Here is a 19,596-nt window from a genome sequence, read left to right as displayed (position 1 = left end):
TATGGTAGTGGGTGTTGTGGTATTTTCACTTTCCCTTCAAGGTTTGTTGTGCACCTCTGCTGTCTGGGGATTTGTTTTTATCTGGGTGAGGGGGAAGCAGTTCTGTTTATAAACCTAGCTTCTCAAAGCAAAGGCCTCCAGCGGTTGGTTGTATTGGATAGTTACGTGTGTTCTGATGGATTTCATGCATATATGTTGGGTAGAGTGTGGTTCTCTCTGAAATGCCTTCTGAGCATTGTGAGTGTGTGGCAGAGGTCTTTAAGCAGTCTCAAATGTAGGATACTGCAGGGTTTTATGTGCCTGTTTCACAGGAACACCTTATTCACTGGTTATGTGAAGATACTGTAGCATCTCCAAATGAGATTGGCATCTAGAAGTGTATGTTTAGAAAAAACCAAGCAAAATGGTGGGAGTAATGAGGAAATGTTTAGGGGAAGGTAAGAAGTAAGATGATTGTACTAATCCGTTTTTATTTGCATGGAGTAAAATTTTATTTTATTAGTTCAGTCTGTTACGATTGTATCAAAGGTAGTTCTTCCAGGGTATGTTACTTCTTCTATTTAGTGCTCAATTTTCTTTTTTTTTTTTAGTTGCTAAAGCTGTTCTTGTAATAACTCAGTAAACACTTCTTATCTGCAAACAGAGCTGTTACTGTGGTTGGAGTTCAGGGTCGTGGAGTTAGGCCTGTAACAAACACACTAACCCCAAAAGATGATAGTCTAGTTTTTCTTATACAACTGAAATTAATGTTAAAGAGAAAGCTGGGACTGTGTTCCTCCAGATCTTCTGGACTGGTTTGAAAAGCATGAGCTATGGAAAATTTGGTTTTGAATGCCAGTGGTCCCCACAGGCTCAGATGAGGATTTGAGAGGGCCTCTGGTCCCTCTGGTTCTCCCTCATACTGGACTGTTGTCCTGTCTTCCAAAACATCCTTAATTGCAGTGTAGCTTTATCACTGCTTTTTCAAAGTAGTCATCATCATAATCTAGTGTCCTCAACTTTGGTGACATGCTTACACAGGCAAATACCTTCTCCAGAAGTTAAATGGAGCAGGATTTTTGCTGTTGGGTCACGGTACATCCCGGGCAAGTGGACCTGCTGGGGCTGCTGCAGCTTGGCCAGATTCTCACCTGTGGGCCAGGTGTCCCCACTCCCTCCTGCTTGGAAGTGCACTGGACCTGTTTCTGCCCAGGGGCTGCACAGTGTGGCTGTGCCTCTGGGCCTGCCCAGCATTTAGATTTGTCTGTGAGTCACAAAGGTGATGCTGGGCATCTGAACCCTCCTGTCAGCAAACTGGGATAACACACTGGTGTGTCCTTGAGAAGTTTCTTTGCTTTTGAAGTGTAAATGTTTTTTGAGTTTGAATATTCTACTTGTTTCGTGCACACGTATGTCAAAAAGCAAGGGGTTTGTGATGAAAAAGCAAGCAGAGTATTTTTTAGTGAGAACCTTGAACCAAGCATTATTTTGATATTTTGGTGTCTTTGGCAGATGTGGTATTTGAGTCATCGCAGAACTGGAGGAATGGTAAGGTGCTGATAGAAGGTTTGGCTTGGCCTGAACTGTGCAGGTGCCACTGGAAGCTCCAGAGAGGCTTGGACATACTCTGGGACGATCAGTGAGGGCCGATTTTTTATCTAAACAATATGATCTGTGTAAGTGATTTATTTAAATATACTTATGATAGAAAAGGCGGTAAGATCTCATAGTCAGTAATAATGCTTATGCACCTTGTAATGGGGTAAGTTATTTAGGAGAGAAATCAAGAGCTTGGGGAATTTCTGTCTGTGTTTTGAGGTTAATAGTTAGTGTTAAATCCTTGGTGTGGAGCAGGAGGCCAGTGGCAGTTCCATCATGTTTGGTGGTGGGAGAGCCCAGCTGGTGGCTGTTCCCTGGTTGTCTCCAGCTTTCTACATCATCCAGCTCTGGGAAAACAACTTTGGGAAGGAGAGGGCTTTGAAATTTTCTTCTACAGCTGGGACAAAACCCATTAGATGATTCTAAAGTGAGGTGTTGGTATGATTATTTTAATTGCTCTTAAGATATCTAAATGTTCATTTGCATAAATCAAATCACAGCTTCAGAATAATTATGCTATGCTTTTGGTTAGTTTTCATTTGATCAGAGTCATTGCAATGTCTAGCTCAGGTTTTATGTGGCTCATCTACAATTTAAATACCTATTACCAGAATTTTCATGTGCTTGGTATGAGTAAGTGATTTAATTAAGGTATTATTGGTATTGAATTTGTCTCCGGGAGCCGATCAGACTGGTATAAGCCATAACTTCACTGAAACCTTGTAGTTACACTGGGGTCCATCCAGAACCTTTTTCTTAGTATGTAGCATGACAGACAAGTTTAGGGCTGGTGTCTGGAAGGGGACAAGGGGTCAGTGCAAAGAGGACACCTGGAAGGTAAAGTCAGTGCCTTTACCCCGATGACTCTGTCACTGTTACACAAACTTCTGCAACCAAGTGGAACAGAACTCAGGGAAAGCACCTGCCTTTCGTGAATGGATTAGGTTACTGTACATCGTAATTTACTGGAACTTTGTTGTTGTTTATGTGTACATACCCATGCCCCCTAAGTTATTTTGGGCCCCATCACATGGCTTGATCACTTTCATTTTCATCCCAGTGAAATTCTTTGAGCTTTGACAGTCGTGAGATTTGTCTGTTCTTGGAAGCCTGGTGGTGCTTACAATGAGTAGGTTGGATACCTTGCATAGCAGGTAGCGCTGACTCACAATTAAGAGCTTGTGCGTCATTTTATGTTGTCATTGCTAAACATTTGAATTGGTTTTTCACTTGTGTTACTGAACACTGCTACTTTTGTACGTAGAAATGGTGGGAGGTTTTAAAGGAAAGCTGAGTTTAATAGCACAAAGGTAGGTCCCCCGCCTGAAAAATGACATGTAGTGCTCTGCTGCAGACTCAGTCCTATGCAACCAGCTAAAGCACTTAACTGCAGTAACCTGCAGCTGCTAAAGTCCTTCTGCGTGCACTGGTAAAGCACTGAGGGCCTTGTTCTGGTCACAAGAAACTAAATATAAAACAGCTTTAGACCAGCTCATTTGGAGAACGTAATTGTGTCGTGATTCTTCATTTAAAAGTAGCAGCTGCTGAAAAGCTTGGAAATGTGTACAATTTTCACTTGTTTTTTCTTTTTCTCTCCCTCTGTAGGTATGGCCTCACAAGTCTTGGTCTATCCACCATATGTTTATCAAACCCAGTCAAGTGCCTTTTGTAGTGTGAAGAAACTCAAACTAGAACCAAGCAGTTGTGTGTACCACGAAAGAACCTACCCGCAAATCTATGTGAATGGTAAAAACTTTGGAATTTCTCCCCACAGGGTTAGTACTTTCTTTCAGACTAAAAATCCGTTTGATAGACCTCGAGGACAGAACTTTTGGTTGCAGTCAAATGCTGTTGCTTTAAAAAATACTGCAGGTGCTACAAAAGCGTTGGCAGCGTGGGCACAGCAACCTCAGCTAGAGGCCCCTCGGGCTGGGACGCAGGGAAGCCGGTTGGATCTCCTGGAAGGAGCCCAGCGATGTGGATTGAAGCGTAAGAGCGAGGAGCTGGATAATCAGAACAGCACGATGCAGATCGTCGATGAACTGTCCATCCTGCCTGCAATGCTGCAAACCAACGTGGGGAACCCGGTGGCGGTGGTGACTACGGCCGCGGCTTCCAAGCAGAGCGGTACCGGCGGGGACGGAGACTACCAGTTAGTGCAGCACGAGGTGTTGTGCTCTGTGAAAAACACCTACGAGGTTCTTGATTTCCTGGGACGAGGGACCTTTGGACAAGTAGTCAAGTGCTGGAAAAGGGGGACAAATGAGATTGTGGCAATCAAAATCTTGAAGAATCATCCTTCGTACGCACGGCAAGGGCAAATAGAAGTGAGCATCTTAGCAAGACTAAGCACTGAAAATGCTGATGAATTTAACTTTGTGAGAGCCTATGAATGCTTTCAGCATCGTAACCATACTTGTCTGGTTTTTGAGATGTTGGAACAGAATTTGTACGACTTCCTGAAACAAAACAAATTCAGCCCTCTGCAACTGAAAGTAATAAGGCCTATTCTGCAACAGGTGGCCACTGCACTGAAAAAACTAAAAAGTCTGGGTTTAATCCATGCTGACCTCAAACCAGAGAACATTATGTTGGTGGATCCCGTTCGGCAGCCTTACCGGGTCAAAGTCATAGACTTTGGGTCTGCCAGCCATGTATCAAAGACTATTTGTTCAACTTACTTACAATCTCGGTATTACAGGTAGGTGTCTTCTACTTTGATATTTTAGCTGTTAGTGGAACAAGGTTTTAGCATTTCTGAAAGTTAATGGCTTAAATAATTACTCCTCCAGGTAACTAATAAGAATGATTTGGAAAAGATAAAACCATCTAGGAATGTGCAAATTATGTGGTTGGTTGCCATTTTTAATGTGAATACTTGCTTTGAATGTTTTTACAGTGTTGTTTTTTTCCTGGAAGTATGTTTTATGTTGCTCTCTGAAGTCATCACTTACTGTTATTTTGAGACCTCTGAGACTGTTTAAAAGGAAAAGAGAAAAAAATTATCTTTTGCTTGCCTGTTTAGGATGTCTTTCCAGCCTTCCTGACGTGATGGATTTTTTTCTGTAAGCAGCTGGACAGTGTACTAGAAGTGCCATGTTTCTATATCCTGTTGCCAAAGATTATGTAAATGCCTCTGTTTTTCTCCAGCACTTGTAAATATTTTCCCTAGTTCTTAGAAACTCCATTCTGACTGAGTGCCTTCAGCTGTGAGTTCAGTGAACTTCTGGAGTTAGGGAGTGATAGGATGCTTAAATGTTTAGGGTGACGCCAGAAGGGCATTTAAAGTGATTTTGGTATATGGCTACATTCTACTTTTGCCTGAAAATGGATGTATGTTTTTGATAGTTTTGTTTGGTTGTTTTTTTAAAGCTTTCTTTGAATAGTTAGCCAATCTGCCTGACATTTAAAAATTACCAATATTTAGTCCTTTTGTTTTCCTTATAAGCCAAATTTGTCTTGATTGAAGACCTCTTTCAATTCTGCTTTGCGTCATTGGCAGTAGTATGTGCTGTGTATTGCCTGTCTGCCAATTCAGTAAGAAGCTAGTAAACTAGGACAATGAGTACTTTGAAGAAAATTTTGAATATTTTACAGCTATTCATGCTGGAAATGAAAACTTGTGCAGTGCAATTCTAGTCTTGATGAAATTAGTGACTGGAGTTCATGCCAGAGGAATCTATTTTTTGACTGGAGCTTGTAAACAAGGATGCTTCATGTACAGTGCTCACATAAAATATTCCAATTCATCACCTGCATTCTCTATTACTTAATTGCAAACTGCAGCAGAGGATTTAAAAACTACGTGAAGTTCATCAGCAGAAAACTAAATTGGGAAACGATACGGAGTGATGCATGCCCACATTATACAAAAATGTGTACAAGAGTGAATAAAAAATTAAGTAACTTGGGAGTTCATTTTGGTCTAAAAGCTATACACCACTTAAGATACTGTGGTTTTGGGCCTCTCAGGACAAATCAGGCCAGGCTTGCAAAGATGGCAGGAATTCTGAGAGGCTCTGGACAAGTGCAAAGGTCTTAGCTTCAGCTGGTCCATACAGAATCATAATCCAGCAGATACTGAGGGTGCATGGTCTGAGACTGTTTCCCTACCTGTTTTGGCTTTTTTATTTATTGAAGCAATTACAGATTATTGTGAGCTATTGCCATTTTTCCCTTCTCCCTCCCTGAGAATTGACAGAGGGGAGGCTGTGGACAGCCAGGCTGGGTGGTCCTATTGTAGTACTTCAGCCTCAACTAACTACTTTCAACATTTTTTTTCTGCTTCAGATGGCTCAGTAGACAAAGTGTTGTGCTTTTTTTTTAGTTGCTTACATAAAAATGTAGTAGCTGTAGTGCTGTTTTACTTGGTTGGATGTTACTTTGCACCTCTGTGTAGAATTCTGGCATGCTTATGGGGTTGAGCAGGTATGCTGGCAGGATCAATGTGCAGCTCCTTGGCACCTTGTGTGCATTTTGGATGCTTGTATTGCACTGAAATATGAGCAAGTGAGGTTCCCTGTGGCTGTTATTCAAAAATATCATCCCCCAAGAATAAGATAAGATTTGTGGGTGCATGTATTTGTCTTGCCTCAGTGATGTTGAATCATATGGCATGTGCATCTAAAATTTTGTAGTTAGTAAGTTGTGCTTTTGTAAATATTCAGGCTTCGGTAGCTCATGTTCTTTGTCTTGTATAGTTTTATAATCCTTCTGTAAAGTAGCATTTAAGTCAGTAATTTTTGAAAATACAAAGGACATAAAAAGAAAAACGCTTAGGGTTCATCTGTTTCAATTTTTTTTTTAATATATAAATATTGGTTGAGATAATATTGAAAAAAAATACTATGCTTCACAACTACTGTCAACAAAAGTTTTCCTTCTGAAAAGGTTTTCAGCATGCTGGATTTCATCATGGATGCATAGCTCTCTACCAGTTGTGTTATTCAAACTAACTTTGTGTAGCCTGGCAGTTCCTCAAAATTTCTTTTTGTTCCTTTGGAAGCACCTGACTAGTGTAAATAATGTCAGAAAATGGGGATTTGATTCAAAAGGTTTCAAAATAGATGGTGCTGGAGAAATGTGAAAATTCTTTTCGAAGAATGAGAAGGGCCTTCAGAGAATATATTGTATTGAGATGGAATTTATTTTAAGAGAGATTGAAAAAAAGCACAATCAAATAAGGAGCAGTTATATATAAAATATAACTGTACTTCAATGCTTTTTGTATTAGAAGAGATTGGGGGTGATAGTGCAGGTTTGACCTGTTTGACTTTGACATGTTGAAACAAGTTTTACAAAACTGAATAAAGAGAAAAGGTTGTTTGTTGTTGGGGGTTTTTGTTTTCATTTTTTTCCCCCCAATCTGATCACTGCTGCTTCTTTTTGTTCCTGGGACCATAGTGAACTAATGATCATGAGAATGGAGAATGCCGCAAAGTCTAGTGTTAGTGTTCATTTTGAATTCTAGTGTCAGTATTTTGCATCTGTAAGAGGAAGTGAGTAATGAATTGGAAAAATGAGTAATAAGAGGATTAAGACTCAAGCAGGGGAACATAATGTAGTCAGGTGAATGCATAATGAGCTGACTTTCCTTCGCCTATAGCAGAAGGAGAGGTGACATAATGATGACTGTTGGAGATGTTAGGCTACTTTTGTATGAGGAGAGATCCTAAACAAGTGAGACTAACTGAATTTTAAAAGGGTATAAGCAAGCAGAAAAATGGAGACAAAGTGGATGGAGTGATAATCACTTGATGCTTTCCTGTTTCTGTGTCAAGCAAAGAGAAAATAAGAAAATGGTTAAAACAAATATGAAAAATAGATTTTGACGTTTTGTTTCCTTTTGGAAACTCCTGTTTGTTATATTGCTAGAAATTGTTGAGTATGGGTATGAGTAAATACGAGCTATGATACACTGTCTGAAGTCACAGATGATTTTTGTTTCAAAGATCAGATGTTACTCTCAATGCTCTTTCCCTGAAAGGCAGTGTCTGTGCTTACACGCTCTTTTTATGCTGGTCTGGATTTTAATAGCTGTGGACTAGAGAGATCTGGTATTTGAAGCCCTTTTTTGCTTCTGGCCTCACACGTTAAGACTGCTGACCTTTTATGAGTGATCTAAGGAGGTGAATAAGTAAGCAGTGTGTACATTTTCAAAAGAAAATGCCCTTACATGCAGTGTAGGTGATCAAGCTTTTGTCATTTATGGAAATGGTATGAGAGGTGTGTTGCTGCCCGTTTGGTCAACTGCACCCCAAATCATGAAGAGAGGAGTGTTGCATCCTAAACAGAAAGCTTCTTTCCCCCTTATCACACAGTGCAGGCTGTGCAGGAGGAGAATCAAAACATCTGTTTCTAAGTTTGGTCTCTTGTGCTCATCTGGTGAGGCAGAAAGTTTTTCCAGGGCATGGTGTTTCTCTCTGGAAGTAATTTTCCTTTGTTTTGCCTCTTTCCTGAGGTGAGATGCGTTTAGGAAAGCACGTATGAGAAGAGGGGCTTCGAAATGGCTGTCTGCAATGAGCAGTAGCCTCCAAGAGTCGAGTGATCTGAAATGATCAAGGTAGTGCTGCCCATCTGCTTCAGGGACCCAAGTTACCTTGTTTCTGTTGCCATGGGAAGCAGTGGCCTTCTCAGTGTGTTGCATTCAGTGGTAACTCTTCAGGGAATTATGGCTTAATTTTTTTTCAAGGGGAATCACCTTCATATTGATATAATTTGGGTTGTCTTCCTAAGGGGATTTTGAAAATGAGTCTTCAGTAAACCTTACCAAACTCATCATTCATAAAATCTCTCTAATATTGTGGATCTGACAGTAGCCATTGCAGGCGTAGGAGCGAGTGTGCTACTTCATTGCAGGCTGCTGCAGCACAGCCCCCAAAGGGAGTTGAACAGTGGCTCATCATAGCTGCCTCCATGGTCATTTCACCTCCTGTCTCCAAAGAAAACATCATCATCTTTGTGCTGTGTCAGATTATATTGCTGGTAGAGTGCAGCTGGAAGCTTGATTGAAAATGTGTTTTGAAGATAAGCACTTGGTTTCCCAACCAAAGGATGTTCCTTTTAGCATCCAGGGGTCTGCAAGCAAACTGTTGTTCAGCATAGCCAAATTTACTGGGAAAACAAAACGAATGGGAAGCAATATAACTGATCTCCAGATTAAACTGGGCACCAGCTGGACCCAACAGGCTGGTGGGCAACTTCAGTGGTGTGGCAGAATGGAACGTGTCTGGTTAGTAAGAGATGCTTGGAGCCCAGAAATGTTTTCCTATTCCACTGGTGACAGCGGTAAAATAGGATCCTAGGTATTCAGCAGTGCACTCCTAAGGAAAAGCAAATGATGTGAGTAGATGCACTCAGTGCAGTCAACTCATTCCAGAACCGGACAGTGATATTCTCCCTCCAGCCTTCCAACTAAGGATAGCTGCTAATCAACAGACTTGTTCCAGACAAAATGCCAAATGTCAATAGTGTTGCAACAGAGCTCAGAGAGATGGAAAAAGTGCTGTTGGATGTATTCCTGGTGGATGAGAGCAGGCTTTCCCCCCTCTCCTTCTCCTACCCTCCTCTCCCATGAAGATCACAGAGGACAGAGGAAAAGTGATAATAATTGTGTTCTGTGGTCATGACACTGTTTTCACTTGCCCAGTCAGTTCTGCTGCCGCTCAAAGAGTGATTTGGTCCGATATGGGCTCTTCTGTTTTAAAGGGTTTTAAAGGGTTTTGGAAAAAGAATGAAGTAGTTGAGCTGTGTGGTTTAATTACTGCCCGTGAGCTGGGCTCAGTGAGGGCTCTGTGCGTGCTCTGAGGCTGTTGCACTAGGACAGCTTTTTATTTATGATTTTTTCAGCTTTATGCTAAGTTTCAGAATATACCACCAAGAGCTTATGCTGGTTTTTCCCCCCCTCAAATTTATGCAATTTACTTGATTTCTTGTTCTCCCTCTTATATGCGTTCCTTCAAAATTAGAAAAAAAAAAATTCTCATGGCCATAAATTCCCAGAGAGGCTTGTTTTCTCCCTGGCCTTTGTAACTTGGTTAGACGTAGTCCTTGTCACTCCAGGGACTCCTGAGAGCACAGGCTGACAGTGACTCTCCCTGGAGCGATTTTTGGAAATTGAATGTTTTCTCTCTGTAGGCTGGGGTTGTCAGCAGGATGGGTTGTTATGACTCAGTAACACAACCGTTGCATCCGAGTAACTTGACGATTATCTTCCCCTAATATCACATCAGCATGCAGCTTCTGTATGTTTAAAATAGCAGTTGAAAACCTCTATACAACCTCTATACAAATAAACATCCATCTTAATACAGCTTTTCTTTATAGCAGTGACCAAGGGGAGAAGCTGTGCAAAACTGACATCTCGGGAAGCAACTGCCTTTTCAAGTTCACCCATTGCTGTTGTGTACTTGAAGCTTCTAAATGAGCTTTATCTAGAGGGGGATGTCTGGGGTTTTCTCTCCTTTCACAATGCCTAAGATTCTTGCTCATTATTTATTAAATTTTGAGGTTGATATGTTTAAATGAGAAGCAAAGCTCTGGTAATCAATTGATTTTTCCGTCAGTTTGGGAAGCGCGGTACGAGAACAAGCTCAAAATGCCTCTGTAAACAACTTGCACTTCAACATGCTAGCAGATGTTATTCTATCACTTTGAACTGTGCATCACCGAAGTGTATTGGGATATCTTAAAATAGTCAGGGGTGGTGGCCAGAGACGGTAGACTTCTATAGATGGTGAGGCTGTTTCGCTGTTGCAGTGAAATAAGCCAGAAGTACATGCTGCTGAGGTCGTTTGCTTGCTCAAGGTCAGCCTGTTCAAAGTCAGCTGCTCTGCTGTGAGCATGGTTACTGTCAGTGGTATATGTAAGAGAGTCCTGATAATGTAAGGAATTGCTATTACAAGTGAATTGGGACACTTAACAATTTTTTCCCCCTCTTTAAAGTTGCAGAGCTGCAGCTGCTGGTTTATTTCCTTATCTGAGCAAACGGAACTTAATGTCAAGATAAGCTTTCGTGGCTTGTGTCTGTGAACAAATTGTTTTATTGATTTGGCAAGACTTTGTACTTTTTGCATACTGTTCATTAATTGTTTTATTGAATTCCCATTTTAAACTTCTAGTTCATGATTAATAGGACCTAACAAAAACCATTATGAGTATCATCCAGGAGTGGCAATCTTAGCTCATCATGACTTCATGTTTATGTAGCTATTTGATAACAAATGTATTTTCAATTCTCTCATTATTTTCTAGTCAACATAATGTGGTCTCTAATACCTTATTATTCTTTGTTCATAGGAGCAGAAAATAAGAGTAGATTTTTTTGTAATGGTGTGGGGTTTTTGATTTTGTGTTTGGGATTTTTTTTAAATGCTGTAGAAAAGAGTGTCAGGGTTACTGTAATTTTGCAAGTTGGGTTTTTTTTTTTAAATACTCTCTGAAGATCCAGAGGAGAATCATGGGGATGGGAGTGGATGAAATGGCATCCAGTCTTCATGTTGGGTTTTTTCCTGAGCTAGAGATTTTCTGAGTACTATAACCTGGGCTTACACAGGAAGCATTTGAAGGTACCACGTACTTGCTGGAGACTCTAGTAATGTCAGCCCAGATTTCGAGTTAATCATGATTGCTGGAGCAACAGTGTAATTCAGACTTCAGATGGGGGTTCTCAGTGTTTAGATTGCTTCAGTTTGAACAGAAGGGAAATTCTTTCCTAATTTTCAAGACAAATGAGCTCATGGTTCTTGCTATATTGCATTTTTTCTGAGGTTGAATGATAGACCTGTGTGCCATGGCTAAAGTTTTGGGAAGCAGCTTTTATTTTTCACACATTAAAATAGATCCTGAAATGTGATCCTTTTTTTTTTTCACTGCACTGATATTTCTGTCACAAAGATCTGTTCATCGTACATCTGTGCGTACGGGAGTGTGGCTATATCAGATATCTCTGTTGCAGAAAATATCAGTGCTAGCTGCAGTGCTGTATTTGTAAATATTGTGACAAGTTGCTCCCACTGGGCTTCTTTTGAAAATGTGGCTGTGCATTTCTGGTGTAAGAGCAGGTAGTAGATCTGAATCAATGTGATTGAAAGTGAAGCCTCTGCACCGGCCCCTGTCTCTTCCACCTGACATCCTTGGCTTCAGCTGAGAGGTGTTTTGTGGGTGAAGGCTTCTTCTGCATCTGTGGCATCCAGCAGGAGGGAAGAGGATGGAGGAGACATGTGGGAAGTCTATTGCTTGGAAAATCAAACAGGTTGAGCAAGTGCAGACTGATATGTGAGCATGTTTGGGACGCTTAACACTCAGGTGTATTCAGACCAAAACCGGCAATAAAATATTAGAGAACTAAAAACCAAAATGTTGACAAGAAAAGAAACCTCTTGTGAATTCAGGCACTGATTGGAAAGTAGTAGAGGTGTCTGGGATAAAAATAAGTACTTAAAAAATAAATAAAAATTAAGTAAAATTAAAGTTTGTATGAAAATGAGTTTCCTGAAATGTCCAGACAGTTAAATTTTATATTGTATATTTGATGGTCCTTGGTCCTATAATGTTTTCAAGGTTGTTTTTTTTTTTTTTTTTTTTTTTGTTTGTTTGGACTGTTAATAAAACAGCTGCTAACAAGTAAAATGGGATTAGAGGGCTGGGAGAAGAAAGCCAAAAGCATTTCATAGATAAGATTTTCATAGATAAGCAGTTGCATTTTGAGACTATGATGTTACCTTAAGAACCTTTACCCCTTTTGTAAATACCAAGGATATTTCTGTTGTCCCAGGATAGTGCAGCAATCTCTCACAAAGTATCTCTTTATGTGGTTACCTTTATTCAGAATTGCACTGTTGAATTTTCATCAGTGTTTTGAATGCTTTCTTGGATGTTTTTTAGAATGATAGGGTCTTACCCTTGTAGTGAATCTTTAAGTATTCAAAATATTTAAACCACCCAATACTTCATGATGAAATCTTTCACAAGAGTACACTTTATTGTTTCAAGTGTAGTGCACAAAACCTTTCTTAATATTGAAGATTAAAAATTAATGTGAATTTAAAATGTATTTTAATTGTCCAAAATTGTTTGTAGGAATTGAATTGAAACAGATTTTATCGTTATTTTTGTTACTTTCTCTCAATAAAACTTAATTCCCTGATAACTTTCGAACATGTGCATTTCATGGCTTCTTTGAAAAACTGCAGGCAACACCTGTCACCTCACTTAAGTACAAGGCTTTTGTATAAATATAACACTACATGAAGCTTTTAAACTGCGTATTACTGTTGTTTTATCAACTGAAAAACTGTTAGGGTGTGCTGTAGGTCATAGATCAGTAACAGCACTTGATACTTGCCAAAAAGATATGATGGCAAAAGCCATGTTTACACTAATAGTATTGGATGTTGTTCTTGGTGCCTTTTTTTTGAACCCCAGTTAATATTTGAATTTTTGAGCTAATTTTCTCACCCTTTCACTGCTTGCCATCCAGTCAAGATTGAGTTTGTATTTTTTTAATATAAATTATGCTACACATATTTTGTTGAGTGTTTTTAGTATCTTGAAGTATTCTTCACTATGTCCACACACCTGTCCCACCCATCACTGTAAAAATGTGGCTTCTGAGCTGCATTTAAACATCTGCATCTTCTACGTGGCCAAGTTTCTGAGTTCACTACGGTGGCTATAGTCCATGGGCTTTGGACTTTGTCTTATGGTATATCTGGAGACTATGCCATAGGTTTTTGGCTCCTCTAGAGAACTACCTGGTGAATGAATTCTGCATTGGATGCTCCCCATGGGTCACAGCAGGGCTGGAGAGACCTCCAGCTGCTCCTCTGTTTCTGGCAGTAATGCAAGGACTTGCAGGATGCTGTCTGTGCACTGTGTACTATAATGGCCATCATACAGCCATTGAAGTTGGAAAACACCTCCAAGATCATCATACCCAACCTTTGAGTGAACACCACCATGCCAACTAAACCATAGCATGAAGTGCCACCTCTACACATTCTTTGAACACTTCCAGGGATGGGAACTCCACAACTTCCCTGGACAGCCTGCTAATGTTTAATTGCTCTTTCTGTGAAAAACGTTTTCCTATATCCAAACTGAACATTCCTTGGTGCAACTCGAGGCACCCTTTGTTGTGTCACTGGTTACTGAAAGAAGAGCCTGACCCTCCTCTTGCCAAAACCTCCTTCTAGGTGATTGTAGACAGTGACAGAGTCTCCCCTGAACCTCTTCTCCAGGCTAAACACCCCCAGCTCTCACAGCTGTTCCTCATAGGATTTATGTTCCAGATTCTTCACCAGCTTTGTTGCCTTTCTCTGGACACACTCCATTGTTGTGCTGGCTCAGCATTGTGTGGAGATGATTCTGGCTTTGGACACTTTACCTCTCCGGAAAAGTAGCTGGAAGTAGAGCAGAGGGCCTCAGCATTTTTGGTAACAAGAGCTGGAAAGTAGAACAGGAGCATATAATTTGTAGATTATATGGTATGGCTTCTGGCTGTGCTTTGGTTTTCATATAGCCTCGAATTATTTCAACAATTTCCAGTAAGAAAGTGTTCTTAAATTGAAAGCTTTCCTGTACACACAGAGTAGCTGGGAAAGCTCTGTAGTTGATGTCTGTCTAGCTATGCTGAGTAACTTCTGCACAGAGGCACTAAAAGAGTGAAGTGCTTAACTGATTCTCAGGTTTATTTCTGCTGGTTCTTTTACTGGTCTTTTGGCCCTACCATGAACTCTGAGTCTTCTCTCACTGCGTTGACAGTGATCTGTTTTTTTCTGACCAACACCACTTACATCGCTGGTGTTGCCTTGCTTTATGTAATTTTCCTGTTTAATGTAGTGTTTAATATAGGCAGCAGTCGTTTAGCTGCTAAAAAAAAAGTTAGGAAACTAACTGATATTTAACAAGGGAGAAACCCTGCAACCCTGCAGGGTATTACACAGCAGGAGAATTAGGAATTAGCATGTGTCATTAGTGCCCCAGTACTCCACCCTGCCCGCGGAATGACTGTCCCACAGGGATGGTTGCTCATGGAGTGGTGCCACGTGCCATTTGGGATATTCAATTTGTAGCCATGTAGTTGCCTTCCTGAAAGAACAACTTCGGGATTGCCTAAAACAAATTAGCGCTAATTTTGTTCCACTTAATCTCTCCACACACCACTTCTTTTGAGGTTATGATTATTAAGCATCCGCATATATGAAGCACCTTTTTTTCTTCATGTGTCTATCTGTAGCATCATTATTAGACTGTGTACAAATACCATCAAATGACTCCCCCTGACCCTGTTCTCACACAGAGGTATCTGATACAAAATTAAAAGAGAAACCCCCAAACTTAATCTAATATTTAATTTACTAAATTGGATGGAGCTCATGCCCATATGTGGTTTCCTGTTCTGTAGCTATTTTTTGACACTTCAGCATTTTCATTCTGTGTGTCCAGAGGACTGAGCTTGCGTGAGACCACTGACTCTCTCTTGCGGACTTGTGTGGAATAATGCCAGTGAAATGCCCATTCAAGTACTTTGTTAACCAATGTATGTAGGTCATATTCCTCCAAGATACAGAATCTGGATCAATGTAACCATTTCAAAGAAGGTGGTGTTACGTGAGTGTGGAATGCCAAGTGCGTAACAGCAACCTCAGCCCTTCCCTCTCCTTTACTGACACAATGAAAATTCTAACAGAAGTTAATTACTTTATAATTAGTGCTGTTCTCTCTCCAGACACAGGAGACTTGCAATTTCCTAGTTTTAGCATGGTCCTTGTTTTGGATTTCCCTGTGTTTCTGATAGTGGGTGCCAGGCTGATGCTCAGGGGAGCCAGAGACTGTGTGACAAAATGTGAACCTCTTGGAAAACTCATGTGTTAATCTGTGGCTGCTTAAGTATGGCAAAAAGCTGCTCTACTTGGTGGTGGTTTATTTGTACATCCCACCACTGTGTATTGCACATGTGCATGCTCTCAGTCCTTGTTGGTCATGAGTTGCATCGCTTTTGTATTTTAAATATGTATGAAATTGGATGTAACAACTCGTTCTCCTTGCTGTTGTGCTTTGATTTTAGCTTTGCTCTTTAAGTTTAGAAAGATGTTTTCAAACATTTTTCCATTTTAATTTTTTCTTGTGGCTTTACCTTAAGAGATGGCTCTTTCCTTTGTGAGACAAAATTAACATTTTGTCAAGCACGAGATTTACATGTTTTGAGGTAAAAGGCAGTACACAGGTTAGTGTGTTCTAGCAAATCAAAAAGTGCAAGTATTCTGTGGTTTAATGGCAGTCATTGGAGCAGATTCATTCTGCAGTTTTCAAGTTACGGTGACATAGCTTAATTTTTCTTCTGCATGAGACAGTGTCCATGTAGTTCCTCTTTAAGATTCTTGGTATGTTTTCTTTGAGTTTTTCGTTAGAGAATGGTTGCAGATAAATCGCTGGAGTTTCTCTGTGTATATTGCACTTCTAACTTGGCAGTGGTGGAGCTGTGAGGACAAGCGAAAGCACCTGTTATGAAAATGGACTGTGATCAGCTTGTTGGAGGGGACGTTTGGTGGCCTGCACTTGCACTTCTGAAATGGGTAGTGCAAGAAACTCCTGCAATAAGGAATCTGATGTTTACTGGATGGGTGTAATCTAGTGGGGATTTTTGGAAAAACCTCAGAGCTGACCTCTGAGCTTTTTTTGTTTGACTGATTAATGTGCATAAAGTGTGCCTTTGTCCTAGTCCCACTGAACCTTCAAGTACTTCAACCCAAATCTGACAGGAGATGAAAATCCCCAAGGTGTCAGTGGCAGAGGTATGAACAGCAGCTTCAGAGTAGAGGGGAAGATTCAAACTAGTGACTGCTGCAGGGTGAAAAGGAAGAAGCTGGTAGTTATTCTTGCTGTTTTGCAGTAGCTATTTGGCAAGTCAGTGTGTGCATAGCTCTGGACTAACTCAGTAATATGTGTGTTGCCTTTGTATGCTATAGAAAACAAAACAGAGATCTAGGGTTGTTCATTGTTGTCTGGGGAGAGTAGTAGTGCAAATCTGAAAAAAACAGCAACAGCGAAGTATAATTAGGTCCAGTGGTTGTTGATAAGCTTGTTTACATTTGTGGGGCATGACAGCAGATTCTCTTCTTCAATAGAATGTGGCACAAAGACTTGTGGAGTAACGTGCGAAAAGCTTCCTGACTTCTGAAGTGGAAATAGTTTCCTGATGTTGACTAAGAGCCTGTGTTCTTAGTTCTCTCTCCAGCTCATTGCTCAATGCTTGCTTCTCACGACTAGCACTGCCACTGCAAGAGGAACAAAAACCTCTGCAGACAGGGCAGGGAACTTTATTTAAGAAAATCAAGATAAAACGGTCATACCCCCCCAAATGCAAACAAAAACCCTCCACCCAGCAACCAAACAAAGCCACAAACCCCCAAAAGCAAAAGACATCCCCACCCAAAAGTGTATGGGGAATGGGAAGAGAGTGCATGCTTTGGAATCACGTGAAGATAACTGTAACTGTATACAGCTGTGCTTATAGGATTGCCTCCTCAGAGCAGTGTATTGCTGTATTTAATTTCTTTCTGTTAGGTGCTTTGGTTAGGTTTTTAACCATCCCTTGAAGAAACAAATATTTTATAATGTCTTGCTTGCTTTAACTAGTATTTAGTATCTTGTGCCAAACTTCTGTAGGTCTGAGCCTACAAGTAAATATCTGAAAAATTAAAATTAGCCCAGATTGTCCTAAAATACACTCTGGTGCTTGACATCTGAAATACTGTAATGTGGGATTCTTCACATATTTCTGCTAAGCAGAGTCCTTTAACTGCAGGAGCTTGAGCAGGAAGGAAAAGTACTTTATGCCTGTAAATGAATTTCAGTGGGAGTCACATTTAGCTTATTGTTATAGCATAATTAATTCTGTGGCTGGGGAGTTCTTCCACCACTTGGAAGCGTGTGGGTCTACCACGAGTAGTGGTCAGTCCTGTTCTGCCTCCTGATAAACACACAAGGGTCAGCATCTCCCACCTCGGCCCTTGGAGTGCAGAATGCACCTGGAGAGGGTGTGTTGGAACAGCTCCCTGCTGCTCCAGGTCAGCAGCACTCCGGCCGGAGTCGCTGGCTAATCTGTGTAATTATTTTGAGTATTTAAGTATCTGCAGTTAAGCAGCCAGGCTTTGCTGCCTTAATAACATCTTATGCAATGGGACCCTTCCCACGCTCCTGGCTGGCTCAAGGCGACGTGGCACGCTGGAATTTCGGTGTGCAAAAAAGGTGGGAGTGCAAAGGGAGTCACTGGAAAGGGATGATGTGCAATTAAGAATATTTTCTTTTGCAAGTCAATTTTTTTTTCCTTGTTCTTAAATCTCTTGTACAACAGTTATTCCATTTTTTGGTTTTTTTACATTGAATGAACTGTTACATGTTGCTAGAGAACTGGTAACTGAAAGGGATTAATACCCTGGGTGTTAATTTATGATGTGGTTTAACGCAGCCTTTTTTTATTGTTTGTCGCACTTAGCTTTTGATTTAAACTGGATTTTAAGGAAAATATTTTAATTTTTTTACTTTTCATTTATAATCAAACTAAATTTCCAAGTTGTTTTTTCTTTGTCGTTTGTCATAGCCCTTTTTTCTTTATTGGACTCAGGTGTGGCTTGTCTAAGAAAAATGCAAAAGATTTCTTGTGTTTTGAAAACTGATTTGTGTAATTTGCATAATTGGCAAATGCATGCTTAGGGGTACTGGTTTTGTTACATTTTAAAATAATAAAAATAACTACTCCGCACAGATTTCTGTGATCAACAAATGTATCTCAAGGAAACCTAGATGTCATTACAAGGTAATTTCCTTTGTAAAGGCGGAATCTTCCTATGCTCAATCTCATTATTTTTCTTGTATCAGACATAACCCATTCAGTAAAAGATGGGATGAGGCAGAGGCTGCCTCTAACAACTTCATGAAGAATATAAACCGAGCTCTGAATGATCAAAGATGCAGTCAGTATCCAGTCTCTGCTGGTGACTGATAGCAAATGCAAAGGCAAAGCAGCAAAGAAGGTGCATTTGTATGTGTGGTTCCTTATCTCCTAGCTGCTGGCAGGCTGAGCTCTCTAGCTTCTCTAGGTTGGACCTTTTGTCTGGTAGCACATTAAAAGCAGGTTTTTGTTGCTTCTTTTCCTTTTTATTTTTTTATTAATGACATACTACACTGGCAAAGTTGTACAGTGAAGCTCCCCAGCCCAGTTCTGTTTTATGAAATAGATTTTGTGTTCGTTGTATGAGAAGGTCCTGATGAGGAGCTGCTGTGTGGTGCAACAGGCAGTTTTATTGCATGAGTGACCAATGTTTTGAAATGTGATCACTGACTGCTGATGTTGCTGAGGCAGACAAGAGCCCGGGAAAAGAGGGTAAATTGCATTGGAAAGATGCTCTCATGAAATTTTCCAAGCAGCCCTGTGTCAGTGCAGTAGGGTAGTACTTTTTGCCAGTACAGAATGAGGAAACTAACTTGCTTTCTGAGTCCTTTGTGCAGCCAGCACATTGGCCTGGCCTGTCCCTAACAAACATGTTTTCTTTGGATTGTGTTCCCTTTGTACTTTAACCTTTTTGGTTATTCCCCTTTGGCCCTTCATAGGGGTGTTTCGGGGCCCTTCATTAGGAAGGCCTGTGCTCTGTCTCCCACCCGGCATTATCAACATCAGGAAACAGAGAGTGTTGTTGGGAGACGAGGAAGGAAGTTAGACTTCAAAATTCCCCAGTTTGGAACCAATTAGGTTTTTTTATTGTTTTTGTTCCTGTTACTAAGCCTAACTTTAAAATAAATTCCCTTTATGTGAAGTACAGTAGTAACAAATGGTGACGCCACTTTCAGGGTTTTTTTTTCAGTTTCTTTCTGATTTTAGTTAGATGCTGCAAATGGAAATGAGATTTAGAAAAAATGAGGCTTCTGCTTGTGTTGTCATGGTTCTTGATGATTCCATGAAAGCAGAGAGATCAGAAATTCCTCTTCCTTGTTTACCTCTGTGTTACCATCCCACAG

General features: G+C 40.5%; 1 protein-coding gene across 5 annotated transcripts in view; it reads left to right on the top strand.

Moving 5' to 3' along the window:
* HIPK3 (homeodomain interacting protein kinase 3) overlaps positions 1 to 19,596 on the top strand; it is a 67,500-nt gene that overhangs the window by 11,358 nt on the left and 36,546 nt on the right. For 4 of the 5 annotated variants that reach the window (XM_042035534.1, XM_042035532.1, XM_042035535.1 and 1 more), the window contains exon 2: positions 3,184 to 4,279. In XM_042035534.1, coding sequence (XP_041891468.1) covers positions 3,186 to 4,279 — 1,094 coding nt within the window. In that variant the 5' untranslated portion in view covers positions 3,184 to 3,185. Of the gene's footprint in view, positions 1 to 3,183; positions 4,280 to 19,596 lie in introns of those variants that run through there. The other variant, XM_042035537.1, reaches the window with a different exon arrangement.

The sequence above is a fragment of the Corvus kubaryi genome, unplaced genomic scaffold (genome assembly GCF_017639235.1).
Source record: "Corvus kubaryi isolate FWS band 111438036 unplaced genomic scaffold, C.kubaryi_AGA036_p1.0 37384, whole genome shotgun sequence".
Classification (NCBI taxonomy): Eukaryota; Metazoa; Chordata; class Aves; order Passeriformes; family Corvidae; genus Corvus; species Corvus kubaryi.
The sequence above is the reverse complement of the archived record's forward strand: the minus strand, read 5'-3'. Positions and strand labels throughout refer to the sequence as shown.